We start from the raw sequence: 15986 nt of genomic DNA on the forward strand, positions 1-15986 counted from the left end.
TCTGCTTGAAGGACAAGTGCTTGGCAGGTAATTTATGGCTAAGGGGGAGAAAGTGGAAATCTATGGGATTTTTCACATGTAGACATCTGGAAACAGGTAACTGCATATAATCCTTTCATGGCTACAGTGGCATGCATGATCTGCATGCCTGAACAGCAGTGTGTGTGTGTGGTTTGAAAGTTGAGGTGCTGAGAGTTTTCTATTTCTAGAAACAGTGACTGGAGCTCTACACCTGGAAAGAGCAGTTGGCCTTTGCCCTACTGTCATGTCTAGCTTGTGCTTGAAAGGTATTTCGCCTCGTACCAGCAGCACCTGTAGGAGCTGGGATGCATGGCAGAAGTGCCAGCCAAGGCCCCAGCAGAGCCTCTGAAGACAGTTACAGCATTGTCAGCGATGTAGGTCTCTGCCCATCTAGGTGAGGGCAGAAATCGTGTCTGAGTCAGCGATAAGACTGCTGTGACTTGGTACAAATGCAGCTGTGGGCCCCCAGATGAACAAGCATTTCCTCTGATTTTACTAGAATAATGTCTGTTCTCCAAGAAGTTCCCATAACTGCTACCGAAGTGGACCCCCCTCCCCCCCATTACTCATTTATAATCTTTCCAGTTAGAACAGTGGTGAATGTTTACAATATTAGGTTGGGGTTTTTTAATAGCACTATAAAAAATTAACTGCAGTCAGCTGAGACATTGCTAAACTGCTCCAAGCTTCAGCCTACAATAAAACTCTCTTTCCTAACAGGAGACCTCTAACTTATTTAAGATCCTCTAAAATCAATGCAAAAACACAGAGGTTGAAGAAAGCATGTGACATTGCTCAGGTAGAGGGAACACCTCATACTGTTACAGCTAGGGATGCCTTTATGGAAAGTTAAAAGTGCCAGGTAATCTTTCGCAGTTTTTATTAATGGCATTTATCCCATGGTTTAACATGTTAATTATACTGTAATAAACATGGCTTTAATATTAAACTTTTCCTTATTATCCAAAGTCACCACAGTCCATTTCAGTAAATATAAAAATATATACTTAATACTTTGTACAATACTGGTTTTTGGTCCAAACAAAAATGGATCAGAAAAGCCAATAAATTTACTTTAAGAATTCCCAATTTTTAAGATTTTCTAAATGGATTTAGGCAACTTTGAATAATGGGATTTACATAAAATCTGAGACAATACTAAACAAAAATGGCTGTAACACACAAAATTAAAATTTCAATTTCACAGATTTGTTATGCCAAAAAAGTAGAGAGAGAAACAAAATTGTATTTACACGTTTCATAATAAAATAACAAGGCGAGACAGGTGATAAAGGGCTGTAAGAATGAAAATATAGAAATAGCATATAATTATTAAATGAAGAACTACAGATCTAACAAGTCCTTAGCATGGATCATCCTTTAATCAGTCTTCCTCTATCAGAAAATTTTAGTGCACAATACACCCAAACTCATTCACTTCACACATACACCAGCACAAACTCAGCATAAAAATCATTCGTTATCAACATTCTCTACTCTATACAGCACCCCTCGCTGATATAATTACAATTTCGAGGCGTCAGTAAACGCGGATGAGCGCACGTAGTGGTGCGGATGAAGAGGTATCGGACAAGCCATTCACTGTGCAGGCTCTACTCAGGGCTACAGCCAGACCATGCCAAGTCAGTGAAAGAAGTAACTTGAGACTTTTGCTTGAGAACAGCCTTGTTGCCAACTTTACTTGCTACCAAAAAAAAACGTAACAGGGAGAGGGAAGGGAAGGACAGGAAAGCTAAGTTTTATATTCCTTTAGGCAGATCTGACTTCCGACAAGCCAGTGTGAGGTACAATCCCAGTAACTGAACAATTCAGGGTAGTAGCTGAACATTTCAGGATAGTAGCTGAACAATTCAGACAGGGTAGAAGCTGAACAATTCAGGATAGTAGCTGCTTCCAATGTTTTTGATGCTTTACCAATCAGGCGTTTACTTTCTACGTCTAACTGCAGTCTTTATCCTCCGACCAGGAACTGAAGATCCAGAGGCAGAGAAAACATTTTTCCCATTAGTCCTATTAAAAGAAATTAGTAGTTCAGAGTTTAGGACAGTGTAGCTGAAAATTCAGTAGCAGCACTGAGTAGATAATCCAGAACAACTGTTTCATAGTCTTGTCTCACTAGTTACCAGCTGGCAACAAGCAGCAAATGACGAACAGGAGGAAGAGAGTTCCAGAAACCAATTAAATCTCTCTTATTCAGAAGGTAAGCAGCAGCATTATGGCTGGATACGGGTTCTACCTTTCAAGAACAAGACAATCTCACATGTGTTGATGTGTGACATTCCTGACAGCTAGGCTCCTTTACAGATACCGGTGCTTAGTTAGCCAGTCAGGCTAATACAAGGAAGGATGCCAAATTTAGTTTCAAACTCCAAGGTTCATCTGAACACCTCATGATTTAACAGCAGTAGAGGCTGAACACTGTCCACTGATATTACCCAAAGCTCAAGGGAAATTCTGATACGGTCTCTTACCCCACGGTAAATGCTGCAGGCTGGTTGAACGAAAATCCTGAAGTGCCAGAAGGCGGTGCAGGAGCTGCTGGTGCAGGAGGATTTGCACCAAAAGTGAATACTCCTGGGTTATTTGGAAAGTTGAAATTAGTAGTAGTACTTCCAAAATGGAATACAGAACCTGGGAAGATGGGGTGGAAGCAGAAGGAAGTAAGAAAGCTGAAATTTGAGTTCATCCTTTCCAGCAAAATCCTCATGTTCTTCCCCACTGTCTTTAAAGATTAAGTTTTTTACAGGTTGCTCAAGATGACAAAGTTGGGGGGGTGCACCAGAAGTGTCAGATTACTACAGGAACAATTTATTGAATGAATCCATTCACACAGATTGAGGAATTTTTAAAGTAATATTGCTGGCATACTGATAATTTGTTGTTTGCTAACTTCTGTGGCACCATTAAATTTATACCTGTGCATACTGAAGTTTATTAATCAAGTCTTAAACTGTAAATTTATATCCAGGTAAACTTTCCTGTGTTCATGCAGTTGATCTGGGGACTTCCTTTCCTTCAATATACTAATAGCACCTCATCTTAAAAAAACCCAATCATTCCAACCATCAGGTCAACTGATAAGTAACACAGACAATTCAGGGAGAACTTTACCTTTAAGCTGCTACCTGATTAATGGAAGATCGACTGAGTGATGTATTGTGCACTAATCTGCTTGTACTAATCTACTGATTAGTACAAAAACGTCAGTTACTTTTAATGGAGGCTATTTTGTACAACTTCTGAGAGGAAAAAAGCAGGCTTTTCCCCTTCAGTATTTGATATGATATCAAATAGACATTCTGGCACTGTTTTTGTTTTTTAATTATTACTAGTACGGAAAAGGTCTTTCTTAAATTATAAGGTTCATTCTCTGCCCCTTTTCCATGGCATTTTATACTGCATTGGTAAAAAAATCTTCAAATACAGTCTTAATCCATAAATGCTTAAAAAGCCCCCCAAACAATTCTGACTGTAGTTTATACAATGAAGCCTGTTAAAAGATAACTAAGAATTTCTCAAATCAAAAAATAACAATTTTGCAGTGCATCTGCTATTTTGTTTTGCACAATCTTACCAGTGATTACTCCATGGTTTTCAACAATTCCTTTTAATCATTAGGTTTCTAAAGAAAATAAAGCTCAAAATTTAGTGGTAGAGTTGCAACCTCTATGTCTGCTAAGTCTTGTGGAGAAGGCTTACTGTGAAGCTGGATACCCCTGACACGTTGTGTCTCCACAGTCAGGACTGGGACATAAATCACAACCCTATACCTTTATTTTTATGGAGGGCAATTCCTATATTTAAATACATGTGCAATGCCAAAGTCATCTTTCTCCATGTAATTTATGGTGCACTTCATGAAAAAGAAAATAAACTACATAACCTTTGAGACCAAAAGGGAAGAGGATGGTCAGCACTCACCAGCACTGGGGGTACCAGAGCCAAAAGCTGGCTGTTGGGTTGCCTGCTGTCCGAACACAGAGGGCTGAGTGCTGCTCGTCACCGAGCCAAAGGCAGAAGGAGCAGGGTGAGAGCCAGCAGAAAACAACGTTGTCGACAGCGATCCAAAACTTGGAGCACTTGGCTGGCTGGAGCCTGGGCTTGGGCCAAATGCTGGTGGCTGACCGGCGCCAAAGGCTGGGCCAGCAGCCGGCGCTGGAGGCCCAGAGCCAAACAGAAACGAAGACGATGACCCTTGGGGGACAGAGAGGGATGTCAGTAGGGGCCCTTTCCCTCCCGCCCTCAAGAATGAATCCAGAAACAAAAGGTTCTCAAGCCTCAGGTCTGGTAGCTGAATACTCATCTTAATTTCAAACTACTTGTGTGAGTATATAAAACAGATACTATCTCAGCCACAACAGGAATTGCACCTTTTCTTTTAAGTAACATGAGAAACACCATGTTTTTGAGAGACAGACAAAATTAAATCTCAAACGCATTGGTTGCCTCTTCATGTTGTACAGATAGATTCCTACAAACAATATGTTTTAATCTGTATTTACTAAAAGCTGTTTCTACCACACACGTGGAATATTCATTCAAATTAGATTTTTGAGACATGCAAAATACAGCTCCTGATTTATTACAACTAGGAGAACATGTATCTTTTCTTGTCAGCAACTGCACCCCTCCCCTGTTCAAGTGTTTACCATTATCAACTTCAGGAGACCAAATCAACCTTGTAGTAATCTCAAAAACTTGGTTTAGCAGAGTAATTCTATACCTATCATCAACAGGCAACCAGCCCAATTGTTTAGCTGCATGGCTAGCAGAAATAATGAAACACAACCGAACAGTGACTCTGAACATACATGGCAGATCTGCTATGCAAAAGGGACATTTTAAACAGCATTATTGATGCTCATGCAACAAGAAATACCCTCTAATTGCACCATCACTTGGAATGGCTGACTTTCTTTCCAAGGTGAGATACATGGTAAAACTTAGGTTTCTGAATTTGTGAAGGTGTTTGAAATATGGTGTCACCTACTAACAAAATTACACCAGAAGTTACTGATTTGTAAGCGGGTTAAATTGATCGGTTTGGTTGTTGTAATTTAGGAATGTTTTCTCTGTTTCTGGTACACAAAAAAGTGTGCAAATTAAACTTTTGTGACTGACAAAGTTAAGCCATCAGGATCAAACTAGATTGAGTCTTTCCCTTACAGGTTCAATCTTATTTCCAACATACTGCATGGCTCATAGGAATACAGATAATTTGGTGGATTTAGTCTTGTGTCATGCATTTGTTCATGCAATTCATGCAGTGGAGTAACAAACATAAAACGTGAAGAAACTCTGTATTTCTTATTGCTGTTTTCTCTAAATTCCTAGAAAATTAACATGCAGTGGCCATGATCCTTTAGTAGAAACCAGCCCTTAAGCAGCACTGACTGCATGTCAAGGTACTCTATTTATATATACTTGTGAGGGAAGGACTTGGCAAATCTTGACATTATTTCCAACAGTTCAGAGTTTTAGGTATAGGAGCGAAAAAGCAGGAAAGTTGTAATTCATTGACTTCTAGCTCTAAACACTGGACTGACAGTGATTGAAGAAAGAAATTATCATTCTCACAGTGAAAAGCTCCCATGCAAATTTGAATCCAGTAAAGGTTTGTCCTTTGCATAAAACAACTCTGGTGCCAGTTCATTCCTAAACTCTATTTCCCACACTGAAGAAAAATGAGCCCAAATTAACATTGCTGAATACAAATACTCAGTATTTTTCTCTACTTCCATGCATTTAACCTGCACATTTTCCAAAGTAAAATATTCATGAAACAGTACATCTCCTTAATCCACTACATAATGGCAAAAATGAGAAAATGAGAAGAGCATCTATTTAAAATGTACCTGTTGAACTTGAAGTAGTTGTTGCTCCAAAAGTAAATCCTGAATTTGCTGCATTGGTACTGCTCTCTCCTGAACCAAAGAGAAATGGAGTAAGAGTCGAGCCAGTGCTGGAAGATGTGGTTGCTGGTTTGTTGTCTTGAGAGAACCCAAATGACTGAGATGTTGCAGATTCTGCAGGATTGCCAAAAACAGAGCTGGTCACAGTGTTGCTGGGTTGTCCAAACACAAAGGGAGCGGGAACTGGCTGAGGGTTTGAGGAGGAGAGGGTGCTGCCAAACATGCTGCTGCTGTTGGCTGAAGTAGTGGGTGCAGCTGTGCTGGAGGAACTGGAGTTCAAGAAGCTGAAGGATGCTCCTTGATCTGAAAGGAAGGAAACAGTTACTACTAAGTCACACAAATGGAATTTAACAACCAAAAACTTTCCACGCAGCAACCATCCTCCTTTAATCCTCCACTGCAAACTTTCAACAAATTAAAGGAATACAAAACTGTGCAGTGTCTATGAAGTGATTTTTGTACATTTGTAGCAGTAGAAAAACTGCAGCAGATCTGCAAGTAGGTGGAAATAGGATGTTACCTCTCTCCTTCCCTTTCACTATAAAAAACACTAGTATGAGGCCTCTATACTGCACCATATTATAGATTTTATCACTGCTACTACTGAGACAGTACAATTCCTGTGCTTATAAAAGCAGTGATACAGGTTCCTTAAGGTGTGGCAATTCTTTTTGTCTAAATGTAGCATTAAAACTCACTGAAATCTACAAAGAAATTGCCACATATTGTCTACACAACAACTAGAACTAAAGACAGGCTGCCAGTAGTATATAAATCCCATAGATTTTGTCCAGTACAGCCTCAGAGGTATTATTTGATAGAGATGAGCAGAGAAGTGAAGGCAAAAGATGTTCTGTTTACCGCAAGTACTGGTTTGTGCCCCAAATGCAAAAGGTGCCTTTGCCTGCTCACTTTCCTTTTCCGATGGTTTACCAAAACTAAAATTGAATACAGGTTTTGCTGTGCTCTCCTCTTTGGTATGCTCAGCTGTCCCAGATGAAAAGATAGGCTGTGCCTTTAACTCTTCATTGTCAGCTTTCTTTCCAAATGCTAACGGACCAGCAGAAGTGACAGAGTCCTGTTTCTCTTCTGCCCTTCCCAAAACAAACTGTGAAGCAGGTGCAGACTCCACACTGCCGAAAGAGAAGCTTCCCTTCGTTGAAACAGTTTCATCCTTCTTCTCATCTGACTTCTTAAATGGCAAAGCAGGTGATGCTACGTCCTTTTCTGCCATAGTTCCAAAAGTGAAGCCACTGACTCCAGTTTTATTCTCATTAGTAGCTATGGAAGAAGTAGAAGTTGCAGCGAAACCAAAACCTCCCAAAACTGGTGGTGCCTCTTTCTTTTCCTGCTGCCCCAGACTCGTTGTTCCGAACTGAAATGTTGAAGGAGCCTGACTGCTTGTAGATGGAAGTCCAAAGGTAAAAATGTTACTTTTACTTTCTTTCTTACTGTCTTCTGATTTAGAGTCTGAGGAAGAAACTCCAAACTTGAAGTTCCCTGAACCAGTAGGAAACTTAAATCCTCCAGTCACAGTGTTGGACGATGCAGATTCGGATGCAATGCCGAATTTAAAGCTACTTTGTTCTCCAAATTTAAAACTTCCTGTGCTACCTAATGTTTGAGAAGATTCAGAGGACGATGATGGGAGACCGAATGTAAATGATGGCATTGCAGCATTTGTAGACACAGCAGCAGTACCAAAACCTGCAGAAATAAGCAGTAATGTCAAGTTTGCAATATATAACGTAATCCATGTGGGATTTAGCTAAATGGCTGGGATTCTAGTCCTGTGCTCTTCCCAGAGTCAAAACCGTTCAAAAAAACTCCGCCCCCCCCAAGTAAGGAAGCTCCACGCTTCCTCTCTACACGTATCTTTTAGTAACGGTGCTCTTCTGCGCGGCACCTGGCTTGGAAAAGCACGCTGCTGAGCTCCTCAAAAGACCGTGGTTTTAGTCTAAACTCCAAATGAACAACACATAAGGCTTGAAACAACCAACTATGTCACTAACACAAGCTTTCCTCTAAAAAATTAATCTTTTTCTGGAGAATGGGTATGGAAACATATGCATGTGGTCTCATTTAAGCAATATTCCTAAACAACAAACGGACAATTTTGCCATACTCAAAGGAAAAAACATTGTATTTTAAAAAAGGAAAAAAATTGCAGAATGCACATCCTTGTTCTTCTCAGTAACTATTACCTTTGAGCTCTGCTTTGGTGCCTGGCTTCACATTTTCACAGGCTACACATTTTGTGGCTTCTGCTTCATTTTGGACCAAGCAGACCTCACATTCCCAACTTCCTTCAGGCTTCTTGAATTTGTCTAAATCCAGAAAACCTCCAGAAGAAGCAGAAAATGCAGAAACACTGCTACTGGTCACAGGCACTGAACTCCCTGAGAAAGAAGCAAGATAGTTAATCATCCTGCTTAAATCATACAGTGAACACCAACTTTTTAGAAATGCTCACTAAATTGCAAAGCACACAAGTGTACCAGTGAAAAACCATCAAGGTACAAGTTGATTTCAGTCAAACACGAGAACGTAAACAACAGAAACACCTGGGTTCTTCTTTATAATCTATATATGACTTCAAGCACAAATTGAACCAGTGACATTTAAACAGCAACGGCAGTTCGTAAAATACAGCAACACAGCTGATTTCACATGTAAATTACAAGTACTGTATTGAATTAAAACTACTGAAAGAATTTTTGGTGACACCAGTTACCAGTAGTCAAAGTTAGCATCATTCAAGTTAACGATCACTGTCAAGTGATGCAAGGCTGACAGTTTACTAGAATGATTCATCAGCAAGCCTCAAGGACAGGACACATTCAAAACTATGTAGTAATGACAAAAGGAAAAAAAAGAGAGGGACTCAAAGCTTCCAAACCCACATCTCTGTGTTCACCACACAAGCTACACTGCCTTCAACAGCAGCAGAAACCTGCTGCTGAGGCCCGAAATAGAGCACTTGCCCTCTGACTTTTCTCCCCTGTAAAGGAAGAGATGTCACTTGATGCTGCACCCCAAGAGCAAAATTCAGCTCTGCAAGTGTCAGGAGAGAATATCCCAAAGGCACAAAAGCATCACATAATTGTAATGTTCACCTACAGTGAACCACTGAGGGTGGCATTCAAGAGAGAGACAAGATAATTTCTCAAATTCAAAGCAGTAACATTTCCTAAACAGGAATGGGTCTTCTTTTCCACAGCACATCCAGAGAATTTATATCCTCCCATTTTACTTGCTTCACTCATCCCCTCGACAAACATCATGTAACTTTGCAATTCTCTGCACCGTGGTGGTCATGGCAACCCCTCACCTCCAAAATTCTTCCTTGCAATGGCCAAAGTCTTGGACAAAAGTGCCAGCTGACCACTCTGAGGCTGGAAGTCCCCGAGAATAAGCTTCCTCTAAAATGCATTAATCTTATCTGAAGAAATTCCACTCTTACTGTACACAATGATGATAATAGCAGATTCTAGTCCATCTTACATCTATTTTCTTCTCCCCAAGATGTCAGGTGTTTTTGACATTAAATTGTATTTTTGACACTAAATTTTGTTAATAGTCAATAAAAGTTAACACTAAACTAATTATTTGTGCTTTAAAAAAATAAACTCTCTCAAAATCAGTTACAATGACATATAATGGGAAACAACCCATTATCAGAAATGAACCGAAGAAGACGCCCACCTCCCCAACATCTGTAAGAACTCTGACCTTCCCAAACAAGGTTATCCATGTTCTGAAAAGCTACCATAGGCATAGCTGAACATGTTTCTGTTTTAGCACAAGACAACTAGCTAAAGACTACACTGACTTGGAATCCGGCTTCATACCTCTGTGCAATTCCACACAAATGCTGACTGGAGACATTGTAAGCCATGTTGTGCAAATACTGCTTCTACTCATGCTTTGAAAGAGGAAAACAAAACCCTAGAAAATCCAGTAGTTTTTAGCTCCTTGCATGGAGTTCACATTTTGCCCCACTGAAAATGAGTCAATTGGTTTTAAGTTAATTAAGGCATCTATTTTAGTCATCTTTCCTCACTAGCTGTAAAGCAGGGTTTATTTGCTTCAGTTCCGCTCTGCAGTAACACATTTCACAATCAGTTCAACTCGTGTGACAGGCTGGAATCTGGGCTGAGGCCTCCAAAGTGCCTGCAACCAATCCTGCAGAGAGCCACTAATCCATCCTGTCTGGCATACAGCCATGCTGCTCAAAGTATCTTTTATATGCAACATATTTTATTCCCTAAAAAATGCACATAGACTAAGATTGAAACAACGGAGGAGAAAAGAACGAACCTGGTTTCTCAGACTCACAAGCTACACATTTGCTGTATTCTGCCGCGTTTTGTTCAAGGCACACTGAACAGTTCCAAGAGCCTTTCGGCTGTTTAAATTTGTCTCCAAACCCCAGAGTGACTGTTGTGGCAGTGCTGCTGGAGGTGGATGTCACTGTCACTGCGTTGTCCGTGACCACTGGCATTGTCAGAGCAGGCATCACTCCTGTTCCAGGCTTTGGTGTCTCACATGCTACACATTTTGTAGCTTCAGGTTTGTTCTGGACCAGACAGGTATCACAATCCCACGTGTTGGGTGCCGGTTTAAATTTGTCTTCAAAGCCCAGTGTCGCTGCTGTAGGGACTGTTGTCTTGGAGGAGACACACGGACTCACACTTATCGTCTGCTTTGTACTCTCAACAGTGGAAACTTTAGCAGCTTCACACGTTACACATTTGCCATCGGTGGTTTTGTTCTGCAGGCATGGGTCGTGTGTGTCAGACTGCCAAAACGAGGATGCTTGTTTAGAGGTGTCTTTACCTGCAGAAAAACTACTTATTGCAGGCCTCGTATAGACCACTGTGCTTGTAACAGGCTGTGCAGATGAACAGGAGGGCAATTTCCCAGACATAAAGCCTAGTTTAAGAAAAAGAAAAAGGAGAGGTCTTACTGACAGGGCTGTACCCTGGCTGCATGGAAGTTACTTAGAGCAGACAGCACAAATTTAAACCAAGTGTCAATGGTGGCAACTACAGATTCCAACATACTGCAAGAGGAAGTCCATGGAAATCTTACCTAAAGGGATGAAATTTCATATGCTGAGCTGGGACACAACAGAACACTTATTTAAAACCTGATTTAACTCTTCACTTTCAAGGAAGTTTTAAATACAAATCTCATTTGTACCTGCCACTACACTGGTAGATACAAGTGTAAACAAACAGTACTGAAAGCAGATGATCCGTCACAGACTGGAAGTAATCCAATTTCATTTAAAGACACCATGCTCAATCGAATCAAATTTCTAAAGCTATTTCTGCCATAGTAGATGACTCACATTTACTTTAGTAGCTGTATAGCACTTGGTACTTGGAGCAGCCATCCACACAGTATTCCCCCACAAATACTGAGTAATAATTAAGCAATAAAAATTAAAACAACGAAACAATTTTTACCTATAATCTTTGTTCAAAATGCATCGGGCACCTTAAAGGCGCAAACTTTTCAGAAAACAAGAACCACCAATATGGAAACACTAACAAAAACGCTACAGCAACACGTATTAGATAGCAGCATAATTTAAGTGTAAAGATAAATAGTTAAAATAAAATAAAATAAATAAAATAAAAAATAAAGATTTTTTTTTTTATTGTTATGTTGTTGTTGCTTTGGGTTTGTTTTTTTTTTTAATATTAGAAGTGGAATCTTCAAACAGAGTGGATTTTGAACCTGATTCTGTTAAACTGATAAAGAAAACTAATGCCACTTCACTCACAGGTCTTTCCTTGAACAAAACACACAGTGTATTTTCTCTCACTTAGCTCTTTCCAATATAAATAGGCACTGCCCTCTTAACAGATCTGTCATTTCATAATAAAAAGTCCTGCTGCAACTCAAGGCTTATGGGAAAGGTCAAGTTCAATAAAGTCCTTTTTCCTGAAACAAAAAACGTCATCTACACACACACTCGTTACTGAACAGTTGAAAACAACTGCAATGACTTAAAAACCAATCTTTTTTTAAAAGTGAGACAGCCCACTGCTACTTAAAACTTACTGAATCCATAGTAACTGTTATCATTTAAGGCCAAAAGATACGCAGCTTCTGACACACCTTTAGGAATGAAGTTGTCTTTACCATTCTTAATTTCTGGAGATGGTGAAGGTGGGAGAGGAACGTTTGTAAAACATTTTACAAACATTTCCTTTTCAATTACATACATCTTATTTATTTAAAACAAAACACTGATTCTTTGACTAATCCTTTTTATACTTAAGTTTGAATTACAACCTAACATGTAAAGGATAAGCAATGCATCTGGTTTGAAGATGCAGTTTTCCCTTCAGCAATGAAAGCCCCTTATAACAGAAGATGGCGTCAAGCCTAACAGATGTACCCTTAATGTAATGTTCTCCTATGTCTGTATTTATTGTTGACACTGCCTTAACTGTGACAAGTTATCTGTTTGGGTTTTTTTGTTGCTGTTGTGGTGGGTTTTTTAAAAATCGATGCAGCTATGTGAAAGTGTAGTCTCTGCAAAATATTTTTTAAAAGAGTACATTATCTCACCAGGGCTTTTTAGAATGTCTAACACACTTCCTTGCTTTAAGAACTTAGCAGGTTTGCAGAACCCATCATATTCTTCTTCCTCTTCCTTCTTATTGCTGGTGCTGTTTACAGTGGCACTACCTTGAAAAATAAAACAAAAGCCACCTTTTACAAAGAAATGCACTTAGAATATATTCACGTTTGCTAGAAATAAGAATTTCCATGTTTCATTCTTATATAAGAATCTTCAAAATTCACCCTTATTTACAACAGTTTATAGTTACAATTTGATTAGAAGCAGACCTGTCACTGAAAACAGACTTTTCCTGGAATTTGTAACAAGCTTAGAAATGACAGATTAACTATTTAACAAACAAAAAAAAGAGAATTAGCACTTTATGTTTGAAATGCTAAAATTTCTGTTACCTGGACTAAGAATGGATGTCACTGGTGTATCAGTGGATCCAGAAAGCTCTGATGACTTAACGACAGGAACACTGAATGTAAACTTAATCTGCTATGAAAAGAGAGATTTTGTTTAGATTCCAAGAAATTTTAATCAAGTTTCATATTCAAATAATAATCTGAAATCCAGTCTTCAAAATTTTGGTGGCTTCTGGGTGAAAAATTGCAAGTCAGAAATCTATGTATTTGTTTTCCCCCTTACCAGGGCCAATTCTGCTTTATTGTTTCACAGTATTCTACTAAAGCCTTGAGAAAACGTTAGGATTTATTTTACTTACAGACAATGGAGGTAGCACTTCCACCTCAGTAGATTTCACAATTGGAGATGAAAATACAAACGTAGGACTCCCAACATTACTTGCTGGTTGTACCTATATTTTCAAAAGAATTAAGGTTTGTATCTAAAAGAAAAGCATCCAGGTGAAACAATAGCAGCTACCTGAATTCACTAACAGACATTCTGCAGTGCAGTTGGGAAATCTGATGTTTGATATTTCTGATCCACAGCTAAGAGTTGTAAGAAAAAGCTTGCAAGTCAGCACGTAAGATGGACAGAAGCTGTATCAAAATATGTGTCCCCCCCACCTCCCAATCTGAACACAACCCTGTTTTATTCAACAGGTTATAAACTCAGGTTGGTTAGTTTCATGAGCACCACAGAAAAAAAATCAACATTCAGCAAGGAGGATGCAAACTCATCCTGAAAAAGTATTCACAATACACAGCAAAGATTTACCTTGTTCACCACTGCTTTTGAAACAGTGCTGGGTGATGAGGAGACAGCACTAGTGGCAGGGAAACTGAAGTTGAACGTTGGCAGCGATGCACTACTGATGGGCAGCGGTACTTCAGGTAGTTCTTGCTCCATCTCCTAGGTGCAAATTTTAATTGTTAATTTAATTTTTTCTTTAAAGAAGTTGCAAATTCAAATTTTTCACTTTCTTTAGAAAAGCTGTAGATTTTAATTTTTCTCTTTCTTTAAGAAGTTGTAAATGTTAGTTTTTATTTTTCACAAGACCTACTACCTTCCTACCCTGTCCCACCCTTAGTTTCTTAACAAAATTAAATGCAACAGAGAGATCTATAGACAAAGCAAGTTTTCAAAAGGAATCCAAACCTCCCACGTAAGTCTGACACATCATTTTTATTTACGGCAGGCCTGTTTCCATGCGATACTATATCCATCACCAGTCCAGTAAGAATACTGAAAGTAAGCTCAAAATTGTTACCTGAGCAGAAGAGAAAGGAGCTCAGATAAGATTTGTTTTTGGGTTTTACCTCTTACTTAAAAGATCTAGAAAGACATTACCATTCCAGGATTCTATGATTCCCTATCTCTTTAATTAAGAGCACAACTTCATGGCATGTAAGAAAGTGTTCCTCTTGCAAAATTAGGTAAGACAGCTGACAAAGTTTCTCAAGACACTTGAACTTGGAAAAAAAAATATTTTAAGAAGGATGTGAGTTCCTTTGAGTCCTAAAACCCCCAAACCAAACCAAAGCACAGAAAGTGCTTTTTCAAAAATGAAAGCCTAATGAGTGACACAGAGGATCATACTCTGGTAAATCTAGTCAACATCATGTATCAGGATGCAAATTTAAAATTCAGAAATCAGTGTACCTTAAAAATTTCTGCTCTTACCCGTGTCTTCTAAACTCTTTGATTACTAAGATTAGATTTGGGATAGGATTTAAATGGGAATAGCCAATCTATTCACAATTTGGACTGCAGTACCAATATCTATTCAGGAGTGACTAAGCAGATATGCACATTGCTATTACAGACATTTAATGTACCCTACAGCTTCCATATTTCAGAGATCTGAAGAGCCTATCACACCTTGATACTGAGACCATTTCTATTACAGAAACATTCTCCAGCATTTACTACTTCTTTATTTTGCATCAGCCAGAAGACTGAGTTAACTTCTTTAGATTTAAGATCCAGTAGTAGGCAGCTTACATAACACTCAGTCAGGAAGACAATCCTTGGGATAGTAATGACTACCATTATATTAAATGGAGTTTTCCCATTAAAAACCCCTCTCACAATGAGTTTGAGTAAGTGCCAGTAATTCTGAATGATCATTAGCAAACATGCAAAACACCCACAAAACTGAAATGGCATTATTGTAAATTACTATGAGGCAATGAAGCTATTTATTTCAGTAATCACAGTAAGATCAATTAACCTGAAAGACCCTTACCAGTTGTTGTTTTTGTCCAGGTCTTGATGCACAGTATCGCTCTCTTTCCCTTCTCATCTTGCCACAGGCACTATCCATTCTTCCTCCTGAAGACAAACCGTTGGATGCAGGAATATCGGGTTTGGGGTAGCTCAAATTGCTGGCACAGAATAAAAATACGTAAGTTGAGGCAAGGGGTTTAAAAAAAGCAAAAAAAAGGAGAGAAAAAAATCCAACTTATCAACTAATTGTTTGAAGCTATTATAGCCACTATTAATCCTAGAACTGTCACCTGCTAATTGGAATCAGAAAAAAACATCCCACAAGTTCCTAAATACTGCTAAATAGCTTGTGTTCTAAACAGCCAAAGCTGAATAAGAGCAGCAGTGAGAATAACATACATAAAAACCAGTCACAACATCCATAAAGGAATGATGACTAAGCCAGAAGACCTGAAATAGAAGAACTGATTTAGATTGTTATTTTCTAATGTTTGCTTTTAATAGTCCAGACAGTGGAAATTTTGACTGCTAGTTCTCTGACTCTGTGATGAGCATGTATCTCTGAAGGGATATAAAAGAATAACTAAAAATATAGGGGCAGGGGGCGGGGATGTGTGTGTGCATGTGCGCACAGGAAATGCTGCCAACAGCTCTTATGGAACTGAGAGGCTTAAACTTGTGTGTCAAGAAAATATGACAGAAGCTTCATAAACAGCTCTGGCTTTCCTGAGGCCATTAGCAGAAGCAGCAGAGGTGTTTGGGTGTGCCAACATTCCAGAAGTCTTTTCAGACATGAATACAGATCCCTTTTG

General features: G+C 39.1%; 1 protein-coding gene across 5 annotated transcripts in view; it reads right to left on the reverse strand.

Annotated features, from left to right (window-relative positions):
* Positions 1–884: 884 nt before the first annotated feature.
* LOC121673471 (nuclear pore complex protein Nup153-like) overlaps positions 885–15986 on the reverse strand; it is a 43738-nt gene continuing 28636 nt past the window's right edge. For 2 of the 5 annotated variants that reach the window (XM_042046783.1, XM_042046780.1), the window contains 12 exons: positions 15194–15332; positions 13723–13857; positions 13265–13357; positions 12948–13038; positions 12543–12662; positions 10275–10889; positions 8159–8353; positions 6816–7661; positions 5898–6257; positions 3964–4236; positions 2514–2673; positions 885–2052 (listed from right to left, as the gene is read on the reverse strand). In XM_042046783.1, coding sequence (XP_041902717.1) covers positions 1968–2052; positions 2514–2673; positions 3964–4236; positions 5898–6257; positions 6816–7661; positions 8159–8353; positions 10275–10889; positions 12543–12662; positions 12948–13038; positions 13265–13357; positions 13723–13857; positions 15194–15332 — 3112 coding nt within the window. In that variant the 3' untranslated portion in view covers positions 885–1967. The remainder of the gene's footprint in view (positions 2053–2513; positions 2674–3963; positions 4237–5897; positions 6258–6815; positions 7662–8158; positions 8354–10274; positions 10890–12542; positions 12663–12947; positions 13039–13264; positions 13358–13722; positions 13858–15193; positions 15333–15986) is intronic. The other 3 variants (XM_042046785.1, XM_042046781.1, XM_042046782.1) reach the window with 3 other exon arrangements.

This window comes from Corvus kubaryi, unplaced genomic scaffold (assembly GCF_017639235.1).
Source record: "Corvus kubaryi isolate FWS band 111438036 unplaced genomic scaffold, C.kubaryi_AGA036_p1.0 65452, whole genome shotgun sequence".
In the NCBI taxonomy this organism is placed as follows: Eukaryota; Metazoa; Chordata; class Aves; order Passeriformes; family Corvidae; genus Corvus; species Corvus kubaryi.